A 27,720-nucleotide genomic window follows, 5' to 3' on the forward strand; every position below is an offset into this window, starting at 1 on the left:
TTATCTGACCACTTTTCTGTAATCTTTGAGAGCATAATTTCCAGTGACCTAATTAGCCGTAGAGATATTATAAGAAAACGTTTTTTATGAAAACGTTTTTTAATTTTTTGGTGGGTGGTTGGCCTTGGGTGGGGAAAGCCATCGTTTGGACCTGGGTGGTTCCGGTTCGGATTCTGGTTCCTTGTCAGGGTTCCAGTTCCTGACGCCGGTACCGGTTCTGTCTGGAGGAGGGGGGTCGGAGGGATCTTCATGGTTTGGGCGGGCAGGCTGGCCGGGGTTGATCTCAGTGTGGACTGGTCTTATGGGTTTTTGTTTTGGCTCTGTGTGCTCTCTGCCTTTTGTGGGCTTCGATGTGGGCTTTCTCATGGGGCTACTTCTGGCAGGGTTATGGGTGTCAGGCAAGTTCTTGGACCTGGAAGCTGTGGTTCTTCTTTTCGCGGGAGTGCACTTTTGCAGGGGGCTTTGTGTTTGGAGGGCTGGTGGGGGCACATCCCTAGCCTTTGGCCCGGTGGATATGCCTATGCCTCTCTATTGTTGGAATTCGGCAAACGGGGTTGCCTTTTGGGGTCAGCCAGGGAGCTGGCTCCCTGGGAGAGCAATTTGCCACCCAGTCCTTCCCTCCCCATCCCCTGACACCTCCCTCCGTCCACTCCATCACACTACCACTCATGTAGAGCCTTGGGGTGCGAGTGCGTCATTGGAGGGTTTTTCATCTCTGCGGTCCCATGGCAGCCTGTGCCCCAATTTTATTGTACAACTTAGACACTCTCACTTACATAACATTTTCATGACATTCACATGTAGGGCCTTGGGGGTGGGCTTGCTCAATGGCACCAACCAAGAGTGTATTTTATTAACCTAACCTTTTGTGCCTGTGAAGGGGGGGGGGGGTTTATAAAGATGATCATGATCATGGTTTGGGCGGGCCAGCGCCAGCAACCATCTGGCTGCTGGCGCTGGCCAGATAGGTGGGCAGGCTTGGCGGTGTGCTGCTCTGCTGACCGTTTTGTCTGGGGGGGATCAAGGCTGCGGGCTAGAGGGTGGTGTGAAGGGCTGCAGTGTGTGGGGTGGGGGGGATTGTGTCCTCTTCTTGGATCTGGGGTCACCGGCATTTGGACACGCTGAGCGGCAGTGGTGGAGCTATTTCGGATAGTGTCTCTCCCTAGGCTGTAGTTGCAGTTGCAGTGATGTGGTGTGTTTGTGTGGTTGCGAGGGCTTGATGGGTGACGCCAGCCCCGAGTGCTTGCCACTGGCTGGGGACCTCTTACCGGGTGAGTTTGTACCATCTTGGTGTGGGATCGGGAGTTCTGTTGTGGGCACAGTGCTGCCCTGTTGCGCCTGTGGGCAGGGGCTGGGATAGCGTTGCGCGGGGACCTTGCCATCGCGGCGCGCTTTGTGTTGGCGGCAGGATGTGGAGGGGGTTCTTGGGGCTTGCACTGTGCGGGTGTTGCTCCATCAGCTTTTCAGGCATAAGGCTCACCTGTGGGGTATGCCCCTGTGCTGTGGGGAAGGCATTCATGGCATTTGGGTTTGGGGGCATGTGTTCGATATGTGTGTACTGGTTGGGGGTGGCCCTGTGGGGAAATTCATGTTGAGGTTCATTGGGGGTGGGTGGCTCATGGGGTTAGGATCGGAATTCATTGGGGGTTGGGATTATTTTATCCTGTGGCAGCTCTGGTTGACGGCTGGTTTGGACCATATACACCCCTCTTTTGTACATGGCCCCCTCTCTGGATGAGGATGGGGGTCGTTGGGGACTAGGGGCAGGGGGTCGGGGTCGCTCAGGTTCGGGTTCCAGCCCTGGCTAGCCCAGCCCGGGTTCAGGCGCTTTGGCTGTCTGCCTGTCTCCTCGCCCTTTTGTGCCAGGTTGGGTCTTGGACTGCTCCCTTTCCTGGATCAATAGGTCCCCATCAAATGTGGTGCCTATTTCCTCTCCGCTACACTACCTGCCAGTTGTTAGAGTCTCAGTCCGCCGATGTACTTGTGATTGTTGGTGTCAGGAGCTGGGTGCTTTGGTGTGTATTGTCTCACTCCTGGCGGCTGCTTGCCAGGGCCTGGACCCCTGGGCTCTGTCGGGCCTTTGCTTGGGGAGTGAATGTCCCGGGCTCTCAGGGTCCATGGGTGGATATGCTCAGGTGTATATGGCTGCCGGCGAGGTCTGTGGGCTCGTGGCTGGAGCTCCCTGGGGCTTTTGCACTGTGGCTGTTGGGTGGTTCCCCTGGGACTCTCCCCTGCTCTTCTATGGGAGGGTCGCGGTAGTCCCGGCGGTGGTTCTCCTGGGGTTCCTGTGCTCTAGGGGGCCTTTGGATGTCTGTGGCTCAGATCTCCGCCGTATGTGTCCTGGGTCCAGGGGGGCAGGTCTATGGCTCCTCACGCTCACTATTGTATATTTTTATGGAAAAACCTTGTATACACAAGCGCGCTCACACTTAGACCCACAGGTATCTAGATTCAGGTGTTAACAGATACACAAATGTTCTATATTGAGTTCATTTACCACTAAATACATCTTGCATTGATAAGTACCGTGCACTTTTTGGTAAAAAAGCTGTTAATATGTTTCTGCAGGTGTAGAAACAAGCAGGGTGTTATCTTGTATTATCTTCATCCTTCTTTCTTTCCTCCATTCTTTTATTCTTCTCTCCCCTATTCCTTTTTGCCCCATCTCTCTCTCTTTCGTGCTTCTTCTTAGTTTTAAAGCATTAGCTGTAATGCTCCACTTGTGAAAGTAAATCTGTTGGGCTTTTTCTTGGCACTCAGACAACAATTCTGAGTGCTACTCCGCCGGACAGGACATTGTTAAAAGGGACAGTGCAACTGAAACCTTTAACCAAGTTTGCTCTTCCATTTAGTAAATGAGGTGGTAGATAACTTCCATTCTAAAAATTCTGACATCATTGATCATTATTCCCATTAAGGTAAAGATTGTCTCTTGTGGAGAAGCGCTCCACTGGTAAGAAGTGAACAAAGGGAGTGTTGAAAAGCTGAACAGAGGTGGCTCCAGTATGGGGGGACATTAGGGACATTATTCTGAATTTACTCTCACACACACTACTGAAATGCTACATGCTCTTACGCACACTACTGAAACGCTCTGACACGCACTACTGAAACGCTCTCACACACTACTTAAATTTTTTCAAATTATTTCAGTAGAAATTGAAAATGTTTCAGTAGAAACTGAAGTAGCAAAGGAAAGATGTTAAGAAGGGCTGTGTCCAAATTCAGGGGCTGTGTCCTTCTAAGGTGGCATTTGTGGGCCGATGACTTCACAGCAATGTGTCGAAGGCTGTTCAAATTCAAAGGCTTCTTCAAAGGGGGCCAACAAATGCGTCCTACTTTTCTCCAGATTTGAAGGATGGGACCAGTGTTCACTTCTTGGCCCACCATTTACCATAATTCATTGCGAGTCGAAACATATTGTTGAAACGGAAGTGGCATTGAAAGACGAGTGAGAAAAGAAGTGATTAAAGTTGGATATATTGGACTTTCTGTGAAAAATAAATACCTTTTACAATGTTTTCAGGTGAGAATTTATTTGTACAAACCTGAAAAATCATCTCTGTTTACCAAGATAACGCATGATGACAAAGGTGATTCGACGTGTTCAGAGATGTACGCTCCCGCAGCGCTAACATGCGGCTTGCCTCACCAGCTGTCAGCTGACCGGGCGGCTGACGCTCCCAAGAACATTGTAAGGAAAACAAGCTTATAAGCCACAATGAATATGTAAAAGGTGTGAATAAAGACCATGTGCAGTTACAGGGATTGGGCAATGAAACTGAAACACCTGGTTTTAGACCACAATAATTTATTAGTATGGAGTAGGGGCTCCTTTTGCGGCCAATACAGCGTCAATTCATCTTGGGAATGACATATACAAGTCCTGCACAGTGGTCAGAGGGATTTTAAGCCATTCTTCTTGCAGGATAGTGGCCAGATCACTACGTGATCCTGGTGGAGGAAAACGTTTCCTGACTCGCTCCTCCAAAACACCCCAAAGTGGCTCAATAATATTTAGATCTGGTGACTGTGCAGGCCATGGGAGATGTTCAACTTCACTTTCATGTTCATCTGAGCATCCTCTTCATGAGACTGTCCTACAGCAACAGAGTGTCTTCAGTCAGAGGCTTCTTCAGATCTGCTGTAAGACGGAGCGCTACAGGAGATCCTTCCTGCCCACAGCCATCAGCATCTACAACGGCTCTTTGAAGAAACCCTCATAATGAGCTACAACATTTAATTTCCCTTTGGCAATAATAAAGTATTTTTGATTTGAATTGAATTGAATCAAACCAATCTTTCACCAGTCTTACTGTGTGTATTGGTGCATTGTCATCCTAATACACGGCACCGCCTTCAGGATACAATGTTTGAACCATTGGATGCACATGGTCCTCAAGAATGGTTTGGTAGTCCTTGGCAGTGACGCGCCCATCTAGCACAAGTATTGGGCCAAGGGAATGCCATGATATGGCAGCCCAAACCATCACTGATCCACCCCCATGCTTCACTCTGGGCATGCAACAGTCTGGGTGGTACACTTCTTTGGGGCTTCTCCGCACCGTAACTCTCTCGGATGTGGGGAAAACAGTAAAGGTGGACTAATCAGAGAACAATAGAATTTTCACATTGTCCACAGCCCAAGATTTGCGCTCCTTGCACCATTGAAACTGACGTTTGGCATTGGCATGAGTGACCAAAGGTTTGGCTATAGCAGCCCGGCCGTGTATATTGACCCTGTGGAGCTCCCGACGGACAGTTCTGGTGGAAACAGGAGAGTTGAGGTGTACATTTAATTCTGCCGTGATTTGGGCAGCCGTGGTTTTATGTTTTTTGGATACAATCCGGGTTAGCACCCGAACATCCATTTTGGACAGCTTCCTCTTGCGTCCACAGTTAATCCTGTTGGATGTGGTTCGTCCTTCTTGGTGGTGACATAACCCTGGATACCGTGGCTCTTAATACATCACAAAGACTTGCTCTCTTGGTCACAGATGCGCCAGCAAGACGTGCACCAACAATTTGTCCTCTTTTGAACTCTGGTATGTCACCCATAATGTTGTGTGCATTTCAATATTTTGAGCAAAACTGTGCTCTTACCTTGCTAATTGAACCTTCACACTCTGCTCTTACTGGTGCAATGTGCAATCAATGAAGACTGGCTATCAGGCTGGTCCAATTTAGCTATGAAACCTCCCACACTTAAATGACAGGTGTTTCAGTTTCATTGTCCAACCCCTGTATTTACCATGGAGACAGCGGGTTTTACCCTCAGGCTCCATTTTTACGGCTTAACGCGAATGCTTTTATTTATTTATTTTTAACTTTATTAAGCAAGGTGAGGTATACAGAAGAATACAACACTTACATGAACAAACAATCAGGGGTGTTAATTAAAAACATACATTCAGAAAGGTCACATATATAAATTGTCTTAGCCTTTTTGTTAGTAGTCTGATATTGATTTTATGTTCCACGTTCCACATCTTTAAGATAATTAAGAAAGTGTAGAGACGTTAACAAACACACAACAAATGCTTCTGGGACAAACAAACACTGCAGTGACAAAGTTCACACTTTTTCTCAAGGTCTTTCCTTTTCTAGTGAAACTGTCATAGTGTGGTTTGAGGGCAGACCAAAGTGCAGACAAGAGCTGGGCAGCAGCATGTTGTAAAAGGTTTTAGCTTTATTTCCAGAGGTTTTCAAAAGAAACCAAACAAGGCACTGCAGCTACAAACAAAGTCCTGATCCAAAAACTTACAAGAGGTTCTGCAAGCACATGGAAAAAACTCAGCACGAATATGTGGCTTGAGAACGCGGTATGACAAACACAAGGAACCAGCAACAAACAATTACACAAAACCAACTAATATACTGAGGGATAACAAAGGGCAGGTAATCAGACAAAAAAAAGGGAACAGGTGTGACAAGGAGGCAGGGAAGCAGAAGGAACAGGTGAAACAAATACAAAGGCTGAGGATGGGCAAAGTAACTAATAAAAAACAGAAACACAGACCAAGCAAACCTATAGACAAAGATACATAATCAAATGGGGAATAAGAAAACTAGAATAATCATGACTAAAGTAAACAGATAAACTAGAGGGAACATAGGAATAACAATAACAACCTAAGAACAAACAAAGAACCCATAAAAAAAACCTGAATACAAACCTAACCACACTGACTGAATTAACTGGAAAGGAAACAGAAAATAAACTAGTAAACAAGAAGAGTGCAAAGGAACAAATAATAAAACACAATTAAACATAAAAATACTAAAGAGAAATAAAACTAGATAATCCAGGGAAGACGAAGAACTATAATAATTACAATAATAATAATAATAAACCATACAAAGTAATAACAACTATAAAAGAACTTAAGAAGTAAACACTAGGAGGCAGAAGAGGGAGAAAAGAAAACATGATACAAAAACCAAAATAGAAACATCTAAGCAAAAGGTAAACAAACACAAAGCCACAAACAAAGTCCAAAAATGTCACTCCATGACAGAAACACCCTCTGTTTCCATTTCAGTAGTTTATTTGAGAGCGTTTCAGTAGTGTGTGGAAAAGCATGTAGTGTTTCAGTAGTGTGTGTGAGATCAAATTTAGAATAATGTCCCTAACTTCCGAAGTGTGTGTAAAAGCACGTAACATTTCAGCGTTTTAAGTCTGGTTCAACTCTACTCTGCATTCACAGAATCAGAATCAAACATGAGAAGCAGTATTCAGTTTTTATGCTCCACTAATCTGGAACAAACTTCTACAAAGCTACAAAAATGCTGAATCCCTGAGTTCTTTTAAATCAAGGCTAAAAACCCATTTGTTTAGAGCTGCCTTTAACTGTTCTATTTAAACTATTAACTAAAGAATCATTCGTTTCAGTCTGTAGTCCAACTTTTCTTTATTATGCAACTGCCATGTACTTTTTTACGTTTTCTTTTCTTATGTTTTCATCAAGTAAAGTACCTTAAATTGTCTTGTTGCTGAAATGCGCTAGACAAATAATCTTACCTTGTCAATATCAACAACTATTACTGTTGTTAGGATAGTTTGTTTTTACTTTATTTCCTCAGGAGGTATTGCTGCTTTAGTGTTATATGGCCCTTTTCCATTAGTACCTCCTACTCAACTCGCCTCCGGTCAGCTCTACTTTACAGGCTTTGGTTCCTTTTCCATTAAAATTGAGTACCATATCAATGTGGGCAAAATTGCCAATAGCAAGTTATGTGCTGTAATGTGATGTTAAAAGTGACCTGATAATTTATAATTATGGTAATTTGTATGTGACACAAACACAGAGTAAAATAAAAGAGCCAGGGAAGGCTGCGGGTGGCGAAACAAAGGACGTGTGAAGGTAAGCTAACGCTACCTAATGCTTGCTTGCTATAGTGGTCAAACACACAATAAGCCCAGCATGCAACAACTTAACCACTGAAGATTTACTTTTTGTAATATATATGCTGTGACTAGTGAGTCTACCTCCGACCCAATCAGTCAGTGACAGTCTTCTGACGTCGAGTTTTCAGCCAGAGTTGGCATGGTTGGAACTGCATCCAACCAGGTACTAAAAATAGTAATGGTTGTGCATATCCATTAATATTAAAACAGCCTCAAAAGTGAGTAGGGCTGAGCTGAACCTTGTGATTAGTGGAAATGGGACAATAGTGTCTATATCGTCTGAAAGGTTTCTAACCAGGCCAAGGAACAATGAGACTAACTAAATGAGGCCCTGTGCACACAACAAAGTTTTTTGGTGAAAATGTAAAGGTTTTCCATGACAACACGCATTTTTTCTAAAGCCATGATTTGAAAACGGGTTTTGATCATTTTATAATTCAAAATCACCTGAAGCAACAGTTGAACCTTGTTGTCTGTCCATGTAAACAATCGAGTCCCTGCCATTCTGAAAGTTTATTCAGTGGTGGTGCAGAAAAATGTTTGTATGCCTGCATGTGTTGTTGAGTTTCAAAGAACATACCGCCTATTGGTTGCGTGGCAGGGAAATTACACTACTAGTGTGTTATACACAGAGGTCACCATTAAAAAGTTATAATGTGGATGTGTTAACAGAGAAGGAAAAACACATATTCAATAGATTGATGTCATGTGTGGGCCATACGCTTAGTGTCATAGCTTGAGTTTATGGAGGACCAAAGGGCAATAGGACATTGGCAGGCGCATGGTGATTCTGCAAATTTTACTCGTACTCGTACTTGTACTCGTCGTCTTCCGCTTTATCCGGAACCGGGTCACGGGGGCAGCAGACTCAGCAGAGACGCCCAGACGTCCCTCTCCCCAGACACCTCCCAGGCCAGCCGAGAGACATAGTCCCTCCAGCGTGTCCTGGGTCGTCCCCTGGGCCTCTTCCCAGTGAGACGTGCCTGGAACACCTCCCAAGGAAGGCGTCGAGGAGGCATCCGGTATAGATGCCCAGGCCACCTCAACTGGCTCCTCTCAATGTGGAGGAGCAGCGGCTTTGCTCCGAGCCCCTCCCGGATGGCCAAACTCCTCACCCTATCTCTAAGGGAGTGCCTGGCCACTCTACGGAGGAAGCTCATTTCAGCCACTTGTATCCAGGATCTTATTCTTTCGGTCATGACCCAAAGTCCATGGCCATAGGTGAGGGTAGGAACGTAGACCAACCAGCAAATCAAGAGTTTCGCTTTTCGGCTCAGCTCTCTTCACCACAACGGACCGGCACAGCGCCCCCATTACTGCAGCAGCCACTCCGTCTGCCGATCTCCCGCTCCATTCTTCCTTCACTCGTGAACAAGACCCCGAGATACTTGAACTCCTCCACTTGAGGCAGGAACTCCCCTCCAACCTGAAGAGAACAAGCCACCCTTTTCCAGTTGAGAACCATGGCCTCGGACTTGGAGGAGCTGATCTGAATCCCAGCCGCTAACACTCGGCTGCGAACCGCCACAGCGCATGCTGTAGGTCTTGGCTAGAGGAGGCCAGCAGGACCACGTCATCTGCAAAAAAGAAGAGATGAAAGCTACCGGTCGCCAAACCAGACCCCCTCCGGTCCTTGGCTGCGCCTAGAAATCCTGTCCATAAAAGTTATGAACAGGACTGGTGACAATGGGCAGCCCTGCCGGAGTCCATCGTGCACCCGGAACAGGTCCGACTTAGTGCCGGCAATGCGGACCAAACTCCTGCTCTGCTTGTACAGAGACTGGATGGCCCCTAATAAAGGGCCCCTGATTCCATACTCCTGTAGCACCCCCCCACGAGGGACAAAGTCAAATGCCTTCTCCAGGTCCAGAAAACACATGTGGACCGGTTGGGCAAACTCCCATGAACCCTCAAGTACCCTGTAGAGGGTATAGAGCTGGTCCAGTGTCCCACGGCCAGGACGAAAACCACACTGCTCCTCCTGAAGCCGAGGTTCGACTATCGGCAGGACTCTCCTCTCCAATACCCTGATGTAGGCCATACCAGGGAGGTTAAGGAGTGTGATCCCCATGTAGTTGGAACACACCCTCCGGTCACCCATCTTATGAAAGGGGACCACCACCCCAGTTTGCCAGTCCAGAGGCACTCTCCCTGAATGCCACACAATGTTGAAGAGGCGTGTCAACCATGACAGCCCCACAACAGCCAGAGACTTGAGGTACTCAGGGCGGATCTCATCCACCCCCGAAGCCCTGCCACCACGGAGCTTTTTAACCACCTCGGTGACTTCAGCCTGGGTGATGAAAGAGTCTCACCCCGAGTCCCCAGCCTCTGTTTCCACCAGGGAATGCGTGATAGCAGGATTGAGGAGATCCTCGAAGTACTCCTTTCACCGCCCGATAATGTCCCCAGTCGAGGTCAGCAGCCTCCCACCCCCACTGTAAACAGTGTTGGTGAAGGACTGCTTCCCCCTCCTGAGGCGCCGGACAGTTTGCCAGAATCGCTTCGAGGCCAACCCGTAGTCTTTCTCCATTGCCTCACCGAACTCCTCCCAGACCCGAGTTTTTGCCTCTGCCACAGCCCGGGCCACGGCACGCTCAGCCTCACGGTACCCGTCAGCTGTCTCAGGAGTCCCACAAGCCAACCACAGCTGATAGGAGGCAGGTCCACCTGGAAGCCTTTGTCAGAGAACTCCGAAACAGGAACATGTGATGGGTCCACAGGAACACGAGACTCACATCTTGTTGGAGACCTCAGGAGCTGGGGCATGAGGCAGTACCACCTGGACACCCTCGTCAGAGACCTCAGGAACTGAAGCACAAAGGACTTGGAGGCAGCATGGAGCAGGTTCAGGGATCTTGAGGCAGCAGGCAGCAGGTTCAGGCACCTTGAGGCAGCATAGAAAAGTGGAGGCATTGGCCAGACCCCCCGAGGAAGGAGTGGAGGTGTCTTGGCCACAGGGTCCAGGGTCTGGAACGCCAGAACAGTGTTCCACCGACTTGTGCACTGGTGCAAGGCATTGGGCGCACCTGGCTGATGCACTGGTGCATGCTGTGATGCTGGTCGTTTCCCCAGGGCCTGGAGAGAGGCAAGGTGGCATGGGACCCTCCTGACACTAGTAAGGTTGTAGTCACCTGTAGCGGTGATAGTTAGAATCAATCTAAGCAGGATCTCTGCGTGTATGCACTGATATCAAACTTTCCTATTTTATGAACTATTATTAACCTGAAAAATGTTTTAGAGGATGATCAGGAAGAACTTTCAGTGTTGGGAGTTCACAGTGTAGAGCAGCAATATAAGCTTGTTCACTTTTTGGAAGCAGCCTCATTGTCACAAGTGGCCCATCCATTTATGAAGTTACCAATGATCCTGTGATCACAGAGGTCTGAGCTGTGCACTAGCAGATTATAAGCCATGACTGTTAAAGGGACTTACAAAGTAAAAATGGTGTCAAAAACTTAAGTTAATCAACAGGGCAGGCACAAGTAGACACTTTCAGTTGAAAACAGAGCAGGAGAAGTAACAATAAGCACAGTGTTCTCTGTAAAGTGTATCTTGTTAACTAAATCAGAGGGTCCATTCACAGAATCACTCATCGAACAACACATGTAGTCTGTGTTGTAAATATGAATCTGAGAATATTATTTAATATTTAATAATCTCTTTACTATGCTAAAACAATTAAACTAAACTACCAAGCAGAATGAAAGAATAATGAAGACTAATGGGCTATGTACAATATAAACAAGTTGATTAAAGATGATTGGAAATCATGACCAAAAGAGTGATGCAACATTACCATGCAATGTTTATGTTTGAGAACCAAGGATTATCTTGAAGAATCTGGAAGTGAAGTTAAGTTAGTCTTGAAACTAACTTAGGCAATAATCAGCAAACGTTTAGACCACCCTTCACAATGCAAGATCAGATAAAATATTATTTTAATAAAATAATGTTTTAAATAATGATCTACTGAATAAAACCAACCTTCTGGATGACCATTTCACAACGGTGTCTAATTAGCTGCCTTTAGTTATTGAAATAATATTCGAAGAAAGATTATAAAAGGGGTATTTTGGAAAAGAGCCAAATCTTTCTGGAGAAATGGGGCTTAGTGGTGTTTACTTAGTTATCAAATCTAGTAAATGATGTTCAGGGACGATTATTCACTAGCTTGAAAACCAACCACCTTTCTGTCTTAGTGCTACCACGTGTTCTTACCGGCTAGCCGTTGAGCTAACAAAGAAGTGGAGAGCTTAGCACTAGAATCAACACATACCTTTAAAATACCAGGGTTAATAAAAGGGTTAAAATGCATAAGGGCGGACGGCACGTTATGAGCAATGTTCCGGTTAAAACCACCCTTTAAATAAAGTTTATCTTAACTTTAAAACATACAAAGAACACAGAACCGGCGCGTGCCGTAGCTAGCCTACTAGCACTAAAGATAGCCAGGTTCCACAAAACAAAACTTCATAACATGAAAACGTTTAGATCATTTCATCCTAAACCTATCTGTTAATCTGCCCAAACCTAACCTCTGACCATGTTGAGGGAATGTTGTCCAAGGGTGAAGTTTGAAGAAGGTATCCAGTCAACAAGCGGTTGGCTCGGTAGCTAACCTCTGCGTTCGCTCTGTGAACAAAAGAGTTAGCTCCGGAGAGCTGGCGGCTCAGCCTGTCCGCTGCGGTTTCTGCCATATTCCTTCAGGCTGAGAGACTGCGTCCTTGCCGGGGCCTCTCTCGAACACCGTTTGCGTCTGCGGGACCTCGGAGAGACAGTCAGCAATGTTTGTACCTTAATTATCCCCGTTCATGAATGAAAATACCAGATACACAGACAGTATTTCATTCTACTTAACCTTGCATATGATCGATGATCATATGGCTTTGGATCCAGTTGAATTTATGTCTTTTTGCCAGCAAAAGACATCAGCGCGCTTTGTTCCCTCCTATCCTGATGGTCATCGGTGTGGAAGAGAGCAATATGTGGGAAGGGTGGGGGTCTTATAAGAGCAGTGGCATCACTGGGAAGTCCTCTGCTACCCCCCTTCCCCCTTCGGAGTTGTGCTTTTATTTGGGTAATGGCGCCACAGGAAGTCCGCAGTTACCCCCTTTCCTGGCTGTGCTGGGAGAAGGTTAATGCACTTTATTTTGAAAAGTTCCAGAAAAGTATGTACCGGAGTTTTAGTGTTGAAATCCATGGCTGTAGGTCCCAATATCTGGGACAGAGAGCAGTTGTGGACCTGAATGAAGTTGGCCCCCCACTTTCTTCTTATCTAATAAAATTAGTGTCTAATATTTGTGCTATATGTGTGCTGGTTTGTACTGTTTGTACAATTTTTTTTAAATTGTTTGCCGTTATCATTTTAAAGATATTAAGAGGCCGTTGAAGGCCAACAAACCCCCACATTAACCAAACCAAACAGAACTGGTGTCAATCAGTTCTCCTATCTTTGTGCTGTTTTTTGCGGAACAAATATTTTCATTTGTGCTGCCTCAGTTTTTTGGAGATATCATGGGTTTACAAAGATGAAAGGTCAACCAGCCCCAAACAAAATTGGTGTCAATTAATTTTGCTACTCTTTTGAGCTGGTTTTTGTGGTTTGGTCATGTTGGCCATACCAGGACCTGAGCTGGTGAATGACACTATATAGGACTGGAGAGGTTTCCTTATTAAATGAAAAAAGGATGGTAAGAGCCAAGCATTCTATTAGGTATGAGGTGTTGGCTGGCTTAAGGTATTTTCTTTGTACAGTCACGGGGTGAAGGATAGCTGTAAATTAACCACTGAGATAGTGTTAAAATCTCATAAAGGAGCTGGGGTGTTTGGCTACAGGGAGAAAAATCTTCCAGGAACCAAATAGAAAACCTATCTATGTGTTAGTGACAGCTATCTGGTTAGGGGTTTGATAGGAAGCTCCCTGGAAACTTTCTATGAATCATGATTTATTTTTTTTGATTTAAGCAAACAATATTACTTATTTTTTATGATATTAATTTGGAGTTATAAATGTATTAATATACAAAATTGCTTGGTACCACCAAAAACTGTTAGCATGGCTGGGCATTTAGCTTTTAAGCCAAATGTTAGATTTGACTAACAATCAAATCTGTTGATGTTATTAACCATTGGACTTCCCCCATTGTGTATCGTTTACCACTAGCTTTAAACTAATTGGTCTGTTACAGCCAATGACACTTGGCCAATGAGATCTGACCAAGAGCTGAAAAGGAAACTTACATTCCTTAAGTATAAAGTGATATAACTCAAAGTTCATTCTAACTTTGCCTGTTGAGCATGCTGAAAATCTTTTTTGATAAATTTCTGAAACTGTGATATGTTGCTAATGCTTTACTATAAAAGAACATATTGGTAAGCTAGTAGTAGAGTTATTTTTCCCGTTATCTCTATTTTTGTCCAGTCACGACTTCATTGGAGAGTTTACCACCAGCTACAGGGAACTGTCCAGAGGCCAAAGCCAGTTCAATGTCTATGAGGTAAAGTATTCAAGAACAAAGAATGTGAATGAGAACTTAACAATGTTACAGTGGCAAGTTGGGTTTGCTAATTGTTCTGCGCACTGACCAGGCTGACAGCAATAGAAGCTGATAATGAATTTCTTTGGTTTTAATGCTTTCACACACTGTAACACTATGTTGACCAACAGAAGTTTGGTTTTAGGAAATAATTTCAGGCAACAGTAACTTTTCGAATTTGTTTATGAAGTTGGGTTCATCTAAAGTCTATATTACAATACATTTTTCCCATTTGGAACTTGAAAATTCCAATCCACCAGACTAACTGGAACAAATTATAACCCTTTAAGGTCAGCTGATGTGCCAACAGGTTAAATGTGTACTCTCAATGTTTTATCTATATCTCTGTCACAATAAAGCTAAGAAATATTGAGAAAATTTGTGCCAGAGGTTATTTATTCTGAGGATGTTATGATTTGGGGTTGTTTGGTTTTTGCTTTCTGGGTTTTTCTTATATTTGTCTCACAGTTTTTGAATCATGTTTCTGTTTATTATTTTTCTGGTCATGTTTTATTCTTGTTCATGTTTTGTCAAGTTTGTTTTTTGGTTCTAGTCATGCTTTAGTTTTTGTTTGTATTCAAGAGTCGCTGTTCTTGCTCCAGCCACGTTCTGTTCTGTCTGTTAATTATCTTTATACGGTTCACCTGCTTCAAACTAATGTCTCCTAGCTCCACCTGGTTTACTTTCCATGTTCACTCCTGTTCAGTTGTTCTTCGCGGAAACATTATTCTGATAATACTCTTGTCCTGTAGTCACGCCACGCCTGTCTCGCAAGCCTGGCCATGTCTGTTTTTGCCTGTTCTGCCTACCCGTTCGTTGTTTTGTTCCTGCCTCTGTTGAGAGTGAATTTTTGTTAATTAAATTTTTTTACTTGCTGCCTTCTGGTCTGCATTCTGGGGTCCTATATCTCGCAAGCCATAACAGAGGACTTTTTCTCATGACATCATGTGCAGATGAAAGCAGTCCTGTGAGCTAAAATAAACGCCTCGCACCAACACTTACTGCCATTCATGTTGCATTATTGATGTACTTTTGAGTCAAACGTCATATGGTCTGCTTGTCATTACCATGTTGTAGTTATTAAAGGACTCAAACGCAGAGACTGATGGAAATAAATAGTTTACTAATAAAATAACAAAACAGAATTTTTATGGAATCAAAGTGAGAGCACGGGCAGCATAACAGACAGAACCAGTGAAGAACAGTGATAACCAGGCAGCTTAAATATTGAGCGATAGTTGGAACCTGATTGGGACCAGCTGAGCTTAATCAGGGCAATGTTGAATAGATGTGAGAGTGCTGAGCAGGGGGAACTGAGGGAAGGGGACTGATTAACAAATAGGGAGCTTAACTCAAAACAAAAGAGAACAAGTGTAACACGAGAGCATAGCTAAACTGCACAATAAGAACACAAAAATAAGTAAGAAGCTAAACATGAAGGAATGAACTAGTAAGACATGACCTAACCATAGTAAAGAACAAAGAAGAATGAACTGATAAGGAAGAACCCAAATGAAAATAGTCAAGAGTGAAGAAACAATCAGAAAGCAAACACAAATGAAAACCAAAAAACAAACACCAGTGGATCATGACAGTCATTATACATTTATTTTCTACTGAGTTTAAAACCAACTTGTATGACAGTTAGGAGCTTAAATAAGGATCTTGTATATGTGCTTTCATGTGTAATTTCCTTTAAATTTGATAATTAATATTGTAAACTTTTGAAAGCATGTTTATCATGAAAGAAAGAGAAAATTGGATTGTATGTCATAACAAAAACAGAAAAGATTGCCAATGATTATCCAAATTATCTTGGTGATATATATGATTGTTTTTTCTTCATATATTTTGGGTTTTGTCCGTTTCTCTGTGTAGAACTAAAATATTGCTGAACTTTATGCTTAAGGTTTTATACACAATTAAAAATTATTATAAATACCAAGTCAAAAGGATAGTTGTAGAAAGGGATAAAAAAGTATAAATGTCTTGTCTCCTTATGTCTGTCAGTCTCAAGACAAATGAAAAGCTGAACATTTCCCCATGCCTTATGTAAATTGTTAGTATCAGAAAAAATGAGGACATGACACTGATGTTGTCCCGTGTTTCATTGCAGACAGAAAATTCTTTGAAGCATGTTCTTATTTTGAAGAACTTCTAGCCAAATATGCACATCAGTTTTTGTTTTAGAATCAAATAGAAAAGAAACATCCTTTAATATCCCTTCGTGGGGAAATTCAAGTGTACCCACAGCAAAGTGAAAGGCAAATGGAAGCATGCAGATACACACAGGTAAAAATCTAAAAACAGAAAATAAGAATAAGAGACTGTCCCATAAAGCCAAATTTACAACATAAGAAAATAATATTGCACAGTTTTTAAAAATAGCATACTCAGATTAAAAGAAATGTGCAACTAAGTAGTAAAAAATTTACAAGATGAACAATCATATTTGTGCCTAAAAAGCAGACCATTTACAAGAAATGAAAACAGCAGGGATGTAAACACTAATTCAGTTTGATGGGAACAGTGATGGTTATAAAGACATTTACAGTCAGGACATTGTAAAGACTATTTTAATAGTTCAAACTGCCCTGCAAAAATGATGAGGAATAAATGTAATTGTACATCACCGGGCCGAGGTTACATAAGATAGGATTTTTACATAAGAACAGGCTGGGTACAATTATATTTAAAAAGCTTTGACTTCAGAGGGTAAGTAATGTTTATTGCATTATAAATTTTACTCTTTTGCTGAAAACAGTATAATATGGACATCCACCCACAGGACCAGATGCATGAAAGGTTATGCACGGTCTGCTCACACAAATATGATAAAAACAAATTATTTCTTTCCTGTTACATGGTTTAGGTTTTGAATCCTAAAAAGAAAGGCAAGAAGAAGAAATATGTCAATTCAGGGACGGTAAGACCAGTTTGACTGTTTTTCATCAATACATGTCAACATATTATTGAACCCTGGCAGACTGAACTTCTCTGAGCAATAAAAGGATATTTACAAAGGCCCTGACTGGGATCTGTTTTTCTTTCCCATGCTGTGCCATTGTTATTATTCATTTCTCCTTTATTTTACATCATCTACCCTCTCTCCATCTTTTAGGTGACTCTCCTGTCTTTTAAAGTGGAGTCAGAACACACGTTTGTCGACTACATCAGAGGAGGGTAAGAGCTCAGTCAGAAATGTCTTACCAAGGAATGGAGGTATCTTGAAATTGCTGTAAATTATTAGAGCTCTGATAAACAGAAGGAAATGAATAAAAATGTTTATTGTTGTTCAATAGAATTATATGACTGTCTAAAGGAGGACATCTCAAATGTAGCCCTGCCCTATAGATTTGCTTTGTTAACTTGGACTTCGTTTGCAAGTGAACCTACTTTTTTCTATAAAGAATTTATTGAAGAGGGATAAATAAAGAACATCATGTTCTCTGTCTTAAACAGCTGTCAGGGTGCCTCATAAAATACCTCAAATCAGAGAGACCCTTTTTCAATGTGCCTGTTCATCAACTACTCCTCTTGTTTATGCTGTGCTCTAATTTATAGCTTATATCAAAAAAGTCCAAACTCCAAACTTAGTATCAAAGAAATCAGGAAAAGAATATAAAAGATACCTCCTTTCTAATTCATACCAATACGGTGAAGAGCGCTTGAGATAGTTTGATGAGCGGCTGAGATCTCACGAGAGCTGTGCGTAAGTAATATGGCGGTATACTGTAAACAAACACGACCAACTCAGGTAAAACAAGCCAATAAATTCAAGTTAACCTAGAAACTTTTAAAATAGTAAACACTGTCTCATATTTTCAAATAAAACAAACTGGACAGGGAAACCTTGGACAGCCTGGAGTATGGAGTATTATTTATTTATTTAAAATTAAATAAATAACTAATTACTTCTATTGATAAATTATTAATAAGTATTCCATGTAATAAATAAATATCCCCATGAAATAAAACAAAATAATTATGTAAAAAAAAATTGTCATCTTATTTTATTTAATTCATTTCAAGATTTATTTAATTCACTTAAAGATTTATTTATTTATTTCATAATGCAGTATTATTTTGTGTCACTTTTATTTTGTAAAGCTACTTTACATATTCCAGTGACTTTACTTTTTAACCCTCTTTTTATTTCATGCTCTTATATTCAAATGAGGTGGCGGAGTTTTATCTGTGGGGCGGAGCTGGGACAGCAGGGCCGAGCTCAATTCGTGGCAGTGGCCGGCAGAAGCATGCCGCTGCCTGCCAGAAGACAGCATGCCGGAGGGAGCCAGGGGATTCTGCGAGGAATGCCCTGGCTCACTCCCCTGGCTCCGGCCGTAGAAGCCTGCCATGGCGGTTGCCGCTGTTTTTGTGAAAGCTGTTTGTGCAAGTCATGGTCATCCTTTCAGCACATAGCACATAGTGCTATTTATTTCCCATCTCAAGTAAATATGGGTCTAACGCTGTTTATTAAATAAAAACCAATAAAGACATCATCATTTAAAATTAACAGCCTATAACAATAATCACATCCCGTTTGCCGATAATCAGCATTGGTTTCCACAAAAACAGCGGCAACCGCCGTGGCAGGCTTTTACGGCAATAGCGAGGGGAGGGAGCCAGGGTATTCCTCGCAGAATCTTTTAACATAATTATTTGGTTTTATTTCATGGAGATATTTATTTATTTCATGGAATATTTATTAATAATTTATCAATGACAGTATTTATTTATTTATTTAATTTTGAATGAAACGGCTCTCCATACTGGAGAGGTACGTCAACAAATGGTTATTTATTTTTAGCTGGTTAAATCTGCAATTGGAGCTGGATCAGTTTGATTCAGAATAATCTAAGAATAAAATAACTAAGTAAAAGTAAAAATACTTTAACAAAAAATAACTTTGGTAAAAGTGAAAGTCACTGATAAGAAAAGTACTTAAGTAAAATAAAATTGTTCACAATTATTGGGAAAGTAAAAGTACAAAGTATTTTTGTACATAAAAAGAAGAACAATGGGTAAGAACAATGGAGGTAGAATTTGTGAAAAACCCAATTTAGCCCTCAGAAGACACAGTATTCAAACAGTACTGTCCATAAGAACTCTGAATAACACAAAAGCCATTGTATATAATGACGTGTATCCACAACTCTGCCGTCTGCCTGAGAAAACTAAAAGTGCCTCCTGTAAGAATACAACAAAATGTGTCCACTCTGTCTTAGAGGGGAAAAAAACTACAGTGCATTGTGTCTATATAATTTAAAAGCAAAACAAAAGAAATTTCACAACACTTTAGCACCAATAATGCAAAATGGTTTACCGGTTTCTTGGGTTTATCAGCCAAACATTGTTGTGAGGTAAGGCCATGGGTGATCGTCTCCGTGATCCACAGCCAAAACAGATGTGCTCATCGGTTGGCAAACTTCTTCCGTGTCTTCCTCATCACCACAAACAGAACCGCTAGTCATTGCTTTAAAATACCCACCAATCCACCTGTAGTCATTGCGAGAGCGCAGTTCTTCTTCTCTTGTTCACATGCCGATTCCACATAAACAGATCCTTTCATGATAAATGCAGGTCATATTTTAATTTGTTGTGAGTAACAATGTCTCTGATTTTTAAGTAAAGAAAAATAAAATACATGACTGTGAATAAAGTATATGATCCTGAAAGAATAAACAGCAGACGATAAACCCATTAGATAACGAAATTGATAATTGTTTGGATAAAGTAACAGTTTCTAAATTATCAGATAGTCTGGTGATGGCCCCGGATTCACCACTGAATCAGCTGAACCACAGCAAGTCCTCAAAATCATGCCTGATAAAAAGGCTCCAGGCCCAGATGGGAGGAACTCCAGCGGAGTTCTACAAAGAATTCCAGCACTAGCATTCTAAATCTGTATTTCCTACCAGCTATCGTCCCATATCCCTTATTAACATTGACTTAAAATAAATTTGTAAAGCTCGCGCACAAAGATTAGAGACGGTAACTCCTCTCATAATAAATCTTGACCAAACTGGTTTTACAAACAAGCGCATTCTTCCACAAATTCACACAGATTACTTAATCTATTGTAAAAACAAGATCTTGACAATATATTGTCTCTAGATGCATAAAGAGTTCATAGAGTTAAATGGAAATTCTTATATACAGCCTTGCATAGATTTGGTTTTGGAAACTCTGTCATAAACTGGTAAAAAATATTATAGTTCCTCAACAGCATGTATTAGGACAAATAACCAAACATCTTCCAGCCAGAGTCAATCTGCTTGGAACCAATCCACTAGGAAACAGAACGAGCCCAACATCGGGATTTTCAAAATAATTCACAAAAGACAGACTAGATCTCACTATATTAATAAATACACACATATATTTATACAGTACATACATACATACATACATACATACATACATACATACATATATATATATAAAGGGGTTGGACAATGAAACTGAAACACCTGGTTTTAGACCACAATAATTTATTAGTATGGTGTAGGGCCTCCTTTTGCGGCCAATACAGCATCAATTCGTCTTGGGAATGACATATACAAGTCCTGCACAGTGGTCAGAGGGATTTTAAGCCATTCTTCTTGCAGTATAGTGGCCAGGTCACTACGTGATACTGGTGGAGGAAAACGTTTCCTGACTCGCTCCTCCAAAACACCCCAAAGTGGCTCAATAATATTTAGATCTGGTGACTGTGCAGGCCATGGGAGATGTTCAACTTCACTTTCATGTTCATCATGTTCACCTGAGAATCCTCTTCATGAGACTGTCCTACAACAACAGAGTGTCTTCAGTCAGAGGCTTCTTCAGATCTGCTGTAAGACGGAGCGCTACAGGAGATCTTTCCTGCCCACAGCCATCAGCATCTACAACGGCTCTTTGAAGAAACCCTCATAATGAGCTACAACATTTTATTTCCCTTTGGCATTAATAAAGTATTTTTGATTTGAATAAAATTGAATTGATCTTTCACCAGTCTTGCTGTGTGTATTGGTGCATTGTCATCCTGATACATGGCACCGCCTTTAGGATACAATGTTTGAGGCATTGGATGTACATGGTCCTCAAGAATGGTTCGGTAGTCCTTGGCAGTGACGCGCCCATCTAGCACAAGTATTGAGCCAAGGGAATGCCATGATATGACAGCCCAAACCATCACTGATCCACCCCCATGGTTCACTCTGGGCATGCAACAGTCTGGGTGGTACGCTTCTTTGGGGCTTCTCCACACCGTAACTCTCCCGGATGTGGGGAAAACAGTAAAGGTGGACTAATCAGAGAACAATACATGTTTCACATTGTCCACTGCCCAAGATTTGCGCTCCTTGCACCATTGAAACCGACGTTTGGCATTGGCATGAGTGACCAAAGATTTGGCTATAGCAGCCCGGCCGTGTATATTGACCCTGTGGAGCTCCCGACGGACAGTTCTGGTGGAAACAGGAGAGTTGAGGTGCACATTTAATTCTGTAGTGATTTGGGCAGCCGTGGTTTTATGTTTTTTTGATACAATCCGGGTTAGCACCCGAACATCCCTTTCAGACAGCTTCCTCTTGTGTCCACAGTTAATCTTGTTGGATGTGGTTCGTCCTTCTTGGTGGTATGCTAACATTACCCTGGATATCGTGGTTCTTGATACATCACAAAGACTTGCTGTCTTGGTCACAGATGCGCCAGCAAGACGTGCACCAACAATTTGTCCTCTTTCGAACTCTGGTATGTAACCCATAATGTTGTGTGCATTTCAATATTTTGAGCAAAACTGTGCTCTTACCCTGCTAATTGAACCTTCACACTCTGCTCTTACTGGTGCAATGTGCAATCAATGAAGACTGGCTACCAGGCTGGTCCAATTTAGCCATGAAACCTCCCACACTAAAATGATAGGTGTTTCAGTTTCATTGTCCAACCCCTGTATATATATATACACATATATATATATATATATATATATATATATATATATATATATATATATATATATATATATAGTAGTGGAATTTTCTTATCAAAGTGTGAGAGAAGTTGACTCACAACAAGATAAAATCCAGATTTTGTCTTTATAAGTTTTATTCAAAGGTATTAAGCGTTTGAAGACCCTGTCACTGAGGTTAGTCAGTGAAGCAGGGCCCCGATCAACATTTACACACAGTATTTATACCAAACATGACAGTGTTATCTCAACCTCAAAGAGTCTGTGTTTTATGGCCCTAGACCCTCCTCGGGTTCAGAGGGTTAGAGGTTAAAGTCATCTAGAAACAAACCATCGGCTCTTCCTGAGGCATCACCCTAATGATGGGTTTTAACCATTAAACTTCTGATAATGGCTTTTACAGCTTCCTCCTCTAACACAGATGTTCTGAGGAGTGAGGTAACCAGATCCTATTTTAATAATAATAAGAATTTCAGATTCTGATCTGTCCCTCCTCAGTCTTCCAGCTCTGATCCTCTTCGCTTCAGGAAAGTTGTCCAGACTAAAGACTGCTATCTTAGTATTGCTGCCACCACTATCAATGCACCATTTCACCATATTAACACTTTTTTACCTGCAATTTGGCTTCTACCTGAAACATTTATCATTGACGCTCACACAATGAATGACCGGAGACTTCCCCTTTTACGTCATACGTCATTTCTGGGCTACTTTGGACTTGCAAAATCTAACATCGAAATATATTTATTTTGTGTCACAATTGTCATTCATCACATCTTTAATCCTAATATAATGTCAATTACTGCCCAGTTCCTTCAGTATATAGATGTTTTCTTTCAATTTCTGCATTTGTGGGAAAAGCGTGTCACAGGTACTTTTATGTGACATGGTAACACAGTAACGTTTATAACAGCACAGCCACTACACTGACTAAAGGGCCAATAGTCCTCTAGATGAACCCTGGTTAGACGTAGAACAGACATTATGCAACAATATTACAATTACTGACCTACCATTTAGTAGCTCAAATATAAAACGACATGAATGCTTTAAAAACATCAATGTCAGCTCCTCTCTGAAAGCATGGTGGGAGTTTCTGAAAATGATAAGATCTTCTCCAATGCAGACATACACCCATCTGACATCCTACACAAATATAGTATGATAAACTTCCCAGATTGCAATTGTAAAGGAATTGAATACCTGAAATATATATTTGAAGGAATTCACTCTATTTAAAATATTAATTTTTCGATGTGAGATTGACATGAATGGATTTTTAGAAAATATATTTAACCTCAAAAAAAGCTGGTTTGCAAACAGCATCAAGTCTATTAGAGTTCCTGAATATCAACTCCCCAAAATTACTTTCTAAAATGTACAGGACACTGTCTAAAATTGATGAATCAATATCCCTTCCTATTGGGAAATGGGAGGCGGATTTATCAGTCAACATTTGCGAGAACGTCTGCTCTTAGATATATTTAAGAACCTTTAACATGACTAGTAATCCCAATTTACAATACAAATTAATACAGTAAAAAGCGGTGGTCCTCCTGGGGCTCCCGGACTCTGGGGGTCCTTTGGATGTCTGTGGGTCAGATCTACTATGTGTCTGCCTCGGGTCCTGGGGGACGGGTCTGTGGCTCCTCACGCCCGCAATTGAATCTTCTTATAGAAATACCTTATATATGTGCATGCTCACACATACACAACAAATGCTGAAATACTGATCTAATGAAATGTAAACTATATAATTACTTAAAAACAGTATAAATTAGTACAATACTCACAAAAAGTTAGAGATATTTGGTTTTATTGTGAAATTTATGGAAAATGTAAAAAATTCACGCTTCAGTCTTATAATATCATGAATGTAGGGCATTTAGGTAGAACCATGTAATGGTGATTTCCTCATCTCAAACAATCTATTAAGACAAAAGCCAACAAGCACAACAAACAGCACAACAAAAAAATGAATTGTCTCAATAATGTATCATTCATGGTCCACATGTGTTTTGTGGACCTGGAGAAAGCATTCGACTGTGTCCCTCGTGATGCCCTGTGGGTTGTGCTCCAGGAGTATGGAATCGGGGGCCCTTTATTAGGGGCCATCCGGTCTTTGTACAAGCGGAGCAGGAGTTTGGTACGCATTGCCGGCACTAAGTCGGACCTGTTGCCAGTGCATGTTGGACTCCGGCAGGGCTGCCCTTTGTCACCGGTCCTGTTCATAACTTTTATGGACAGGATTTGTAGGCACAGCCAAGGGCCGGAGGGGGTCTGGTTTGGGGACCAGAGGATTTTGTCTCTTCTTTTTGCAGATGACGTGGTCCTGCTGGCCCCCTCTAGCCAAGACCTACACCATGCACTGGGGCGGTTCACAGCTGAGTGTGAAGCAGCTGGGATGAAGATCAGCTCCTCCAAGTCCGAGGCCATGGTTCTCGACCGGAAAAGGGTGGCTTGTCCTCTTCAGGTTGGAGGAGAGTTCCTGCCTCAAGTGGAGGAGTTTAAGTATCTCGGGGTCTTGTTCACGAGTGAGGGAAGAATGGAGCGGGAGATTGACAGACGGATCGGTGCGGCTGCCACAGTAATGGGGGCGCTGTGCCGGTCCGTTGTGGTGAAGAGAGAGTTGAGCCATAAAGCGAAGCTCTCGATTTACCGGTCGGTCTACGTTCCTACCCTCACCTATGGCCATGAACTTTGGGTCATGACCGAAAGAACGAGATCCCGGATACAAGCGGCTGAAATGAGCTTCCTCCGTAGGGTGGCCGGGCACTCCCTTAGAGATAGGGTGAGGAGCTCGGCCATCCGGGAGGGGCTCGGAGTAGAGTCGCTGCTCCTCCACATCGAGAGGAGCCAGTTGAGGTGGCTCGGGCATCTATACCGGATGCCTCCTGGACGCCTTCCCCGGGAGGTGTTCCTGGCACGTCCCACCGGGAGGAGGCCCAGGGGACGGCCCAGATCACGCTGGAGGGACTATGTCTCTCGGCTGGCATGGGAACGCCTTGGGCTCCTCCTGGAGGAGCTGGAGGAGGTGTCTGGGGAGAGGGACGTCTGGGCGTCTCTGCTGAGTCTGCTGCCCCGGTCCAGTGTCCCACGGCCGGGACGAAACCCACACTGCTCCTCCTGAAGCCGGGGTTCGACTATCGGCCGGACTCTTCTCTCCAATACCCTGGTGTAGGCCTTACCAGGGAGGCTGAGGAGTGTGATCCCCCTGTAGTTGGAACACACCCTCCGGTCACCCTTCTTATGAAGGGGGACCACCACCCCAGTCTGCCAATCCAAATGCACTGTCCCCGTCCGCCACGCAATGTTGAAGAGGCGTGTCAACCATGACAGCCACACAACATCCAAAGACTTGAGGTACTCAGGGCGGATCTCATCCAACCCCGAAGCCTTGCCACCGCAGAGCTTTTTAACCACCTCGGTGACTTCAGCCTGGGTGATGAAAGAGTCCAACCCCAAGTCCCCAGCCTGTTTCCACCAGGGAATGCGTGATGGCAGGATTGAGGAGATCCTCGAAGTACTCCTTCCACCGGCCGATAATGTCCCCAGTCGAGGTCAGCAGCTCCCCACCCCCATTGTAAACAGTGTTGGCGAAGCACTGCTTCCCCCTCCTGAGGCGCCGGACGGTTTGCCAGAATCGCTTCGGGGCCAACCGGTAGTCCTTCTCCATGGCCTCACCGAACTCCTCCCAGGTCCGAGTTTTTGCCCCCACGGTACCCGTACAGTATATATATATATATATATATATATATATATATATACTGTATATATATAATATATACTGTATATAGTATAATATTTTGTAGTATAATATAGTATAATATTTTGCCTTCTGTTAAAGACCACGATGATGTAAACAGTTTCAAATTGTCAAATTGTCTTATGTGACAATTGGGTGTTTCTCATCTCTCTTAAACGTGTTTGGAGTTAAGTGGCATTCATCATCCGGTTTCACAATGAAGAGGTCATCAGTGTATAGCCAAAGGACGCCCACTCCTTTGCCTTCCTGTGACTCGTCCAGACTCTCTGAATCTTTGTTGTCACCTGCTGATGACACTCTGTGACACTCAAAGCTCAGTAGACACTGTATTTGAAGCCTTGCAGTAGCGAGGTACTGTTGATCAATTGTTAGGTGTTCTCTTGGTCTCATGATGTCAAAATGTGAACAGCGTAATGAGGCTGACCAATTCTGATTGGACCAGGAAATCTATTGGTCGATTCATGAATCAAACACCTGTTGTGAATTTTGCTTTTAAGCTCATGGTTAAAAAACAGAAAGTTGTTCAAAAAGTACTCAAACAGTTGGACATGTCAGTTAAAACGTTTATAGATGGGCAAATTAAATTCACCTGAAGGTTACTGTCTAAAATATACAGGACACTGTCCAAAATTTATGAATCTGAAGGCTACAGTGCATTTTACGTTTTAATGAAATTTCACCGGAAAGCCAGATATCCTAACTTTTTTTTGGTATATTTTTATCCTCTTTTTAACATTGCTGTTAGCATCTCAGTTACCAAAATTATGGCAAATTTATCTATATTTCAACATATTCCTAGCAAACAAACATGAGCATCTGTTCCTGTTCCAGGATTTCAAAATACTTATACAGAGCTCCTCTACATTTGTTTACTGTTTACTAATGAGCAAACAAATGTGGTTGACCGTAACAACCCCCTTGGTCCTATCATAATTCACACAAAGACAGAAAAAACGTGTTCTAGATCCATTGAAGTGCAGTCATGGTAGGTGATAAAAAAAATATGAAAAAGGACTATTTAACATTAAAAAATTTTTACTTATTTTATTTTAGATGCCTTATAGTAAATAACTCTTTAAGTTATCAGGGAAACCCTAGAGATGTTGTGCCCAACTCCAGTTCTGGAGAGCTACTATCCTGCAACGTTTAGATGCATTCCTTTTCCAACACACCTGAATCAATTAAATGGCTCATTACCAGGCCTCTGCAGAGCTGAATGACTGGATGCTGATGAGGGAATTCAGACATCTGATTCAGGTGTGTTCGAGAAAGAATGCATCTAAGGAATGCATTTATTGTATCTATGGAATGAAGGAATGCATCTAAAAGTTGTATCTATAATAACATAGTTGTATCTATGATCATATAGTTGTGTCTATATCTACCAGGGTGTGAATAATTTTGGGCTGAACTGTAAGTTTTCTTTATGTGGTCAAGCTTGAAGGTACCGACACAGTGATATATCCTTATAGTGAGTAATTTCAATGTATCTTGTATCTTGCTCCAGGACACAACTGAATTTCACAGTGGCTATAGACTTCACTGCGTCTAATGGTAAGATCTGTTTCATTGAAAAACAGAATGAAAGTTCTGGGATAAAATTTGAAAATATCCAGTTTTTGTAATATTACACTTTTAATCTACTTTAGACACTTTTTGGACTGTTTTACTCAACTTCCTGCCAACTTTACTCATTTTTGAAGTGCACACACTGCACAATACCCTCTATGTAGGATAATTGTGTAGAAAATGAGAAGGCAAATATCCACCTTCTTAAAACCCAGTGAACTATTTATCAGGAGCAGTATAAAATTACAAGAAAGTCTGTCTCCTTAGAAGCATAGTATAATGAAATTAGGGATGCAAACAAGTTTTGCATGCTACATATGCATTCATAAAAGTATAAATATCAGTAGTAAGGTGGGATTTAATGGTACACCATTTCATACAGAAAATCTTGGGTACAGCCCTTTCGATTCGGTACACCTCCATAATCAACATTTACAACAAACACAACATTATTTAAATCATAAATACAGGCAGAAGGTGCAAC

At 42.3% G+C, this 27,720-nt stretch overlaps 1 protein-coding gene across 2 annotated transcripts in view; it reads left to right on the forward strand.

Moving 5' to 3' along the window:
• Positions 1-27,720, forward strand: part of LOC124857578 (copine-9-like) — a 347,174-nt gene that overhangs the window by 278,208 nt on the left and 41,246 nt on the right. For both annotated transcript variants that reach the window (XM_047348904.1, XM_047348903.1), the window contains exons 12-15: positions 13,833-13,908; positions 16,820-16,873; positions 17,069-17,130; positions 27,175-27,221. In XM_047348904.1, the coding sequence (XP_047204860.1) occupies positions 13,833-13,908; positions 16,820-16,873; positions 17,069-17,130; positions 27,175-27,221 (239 nt within the window). The remainder of the gene's footprint in view (positions 1-13,832; positions 13,909-16,819; positions 16,874-17,068; positions 17,131-27,174; positions 27,222-27,720) is intronic.

This window comes from Girardinichthys multiradiatus, chromosome 20 (assembly GCF_021462225.1).
Source record: "Girardinichthys multiradiatus isolate DD_20200921_A chromosome 20, DD_fGirMul_XY1, whole genome shotgun sequence".
Taxonomy (NCBI): Eukaryota; Metazoa; Chordata; class Actinopteri; order Cyprinodontiformes; family Goodeidae; genus Girardinichthys; species Girardinichthys multiradiatus.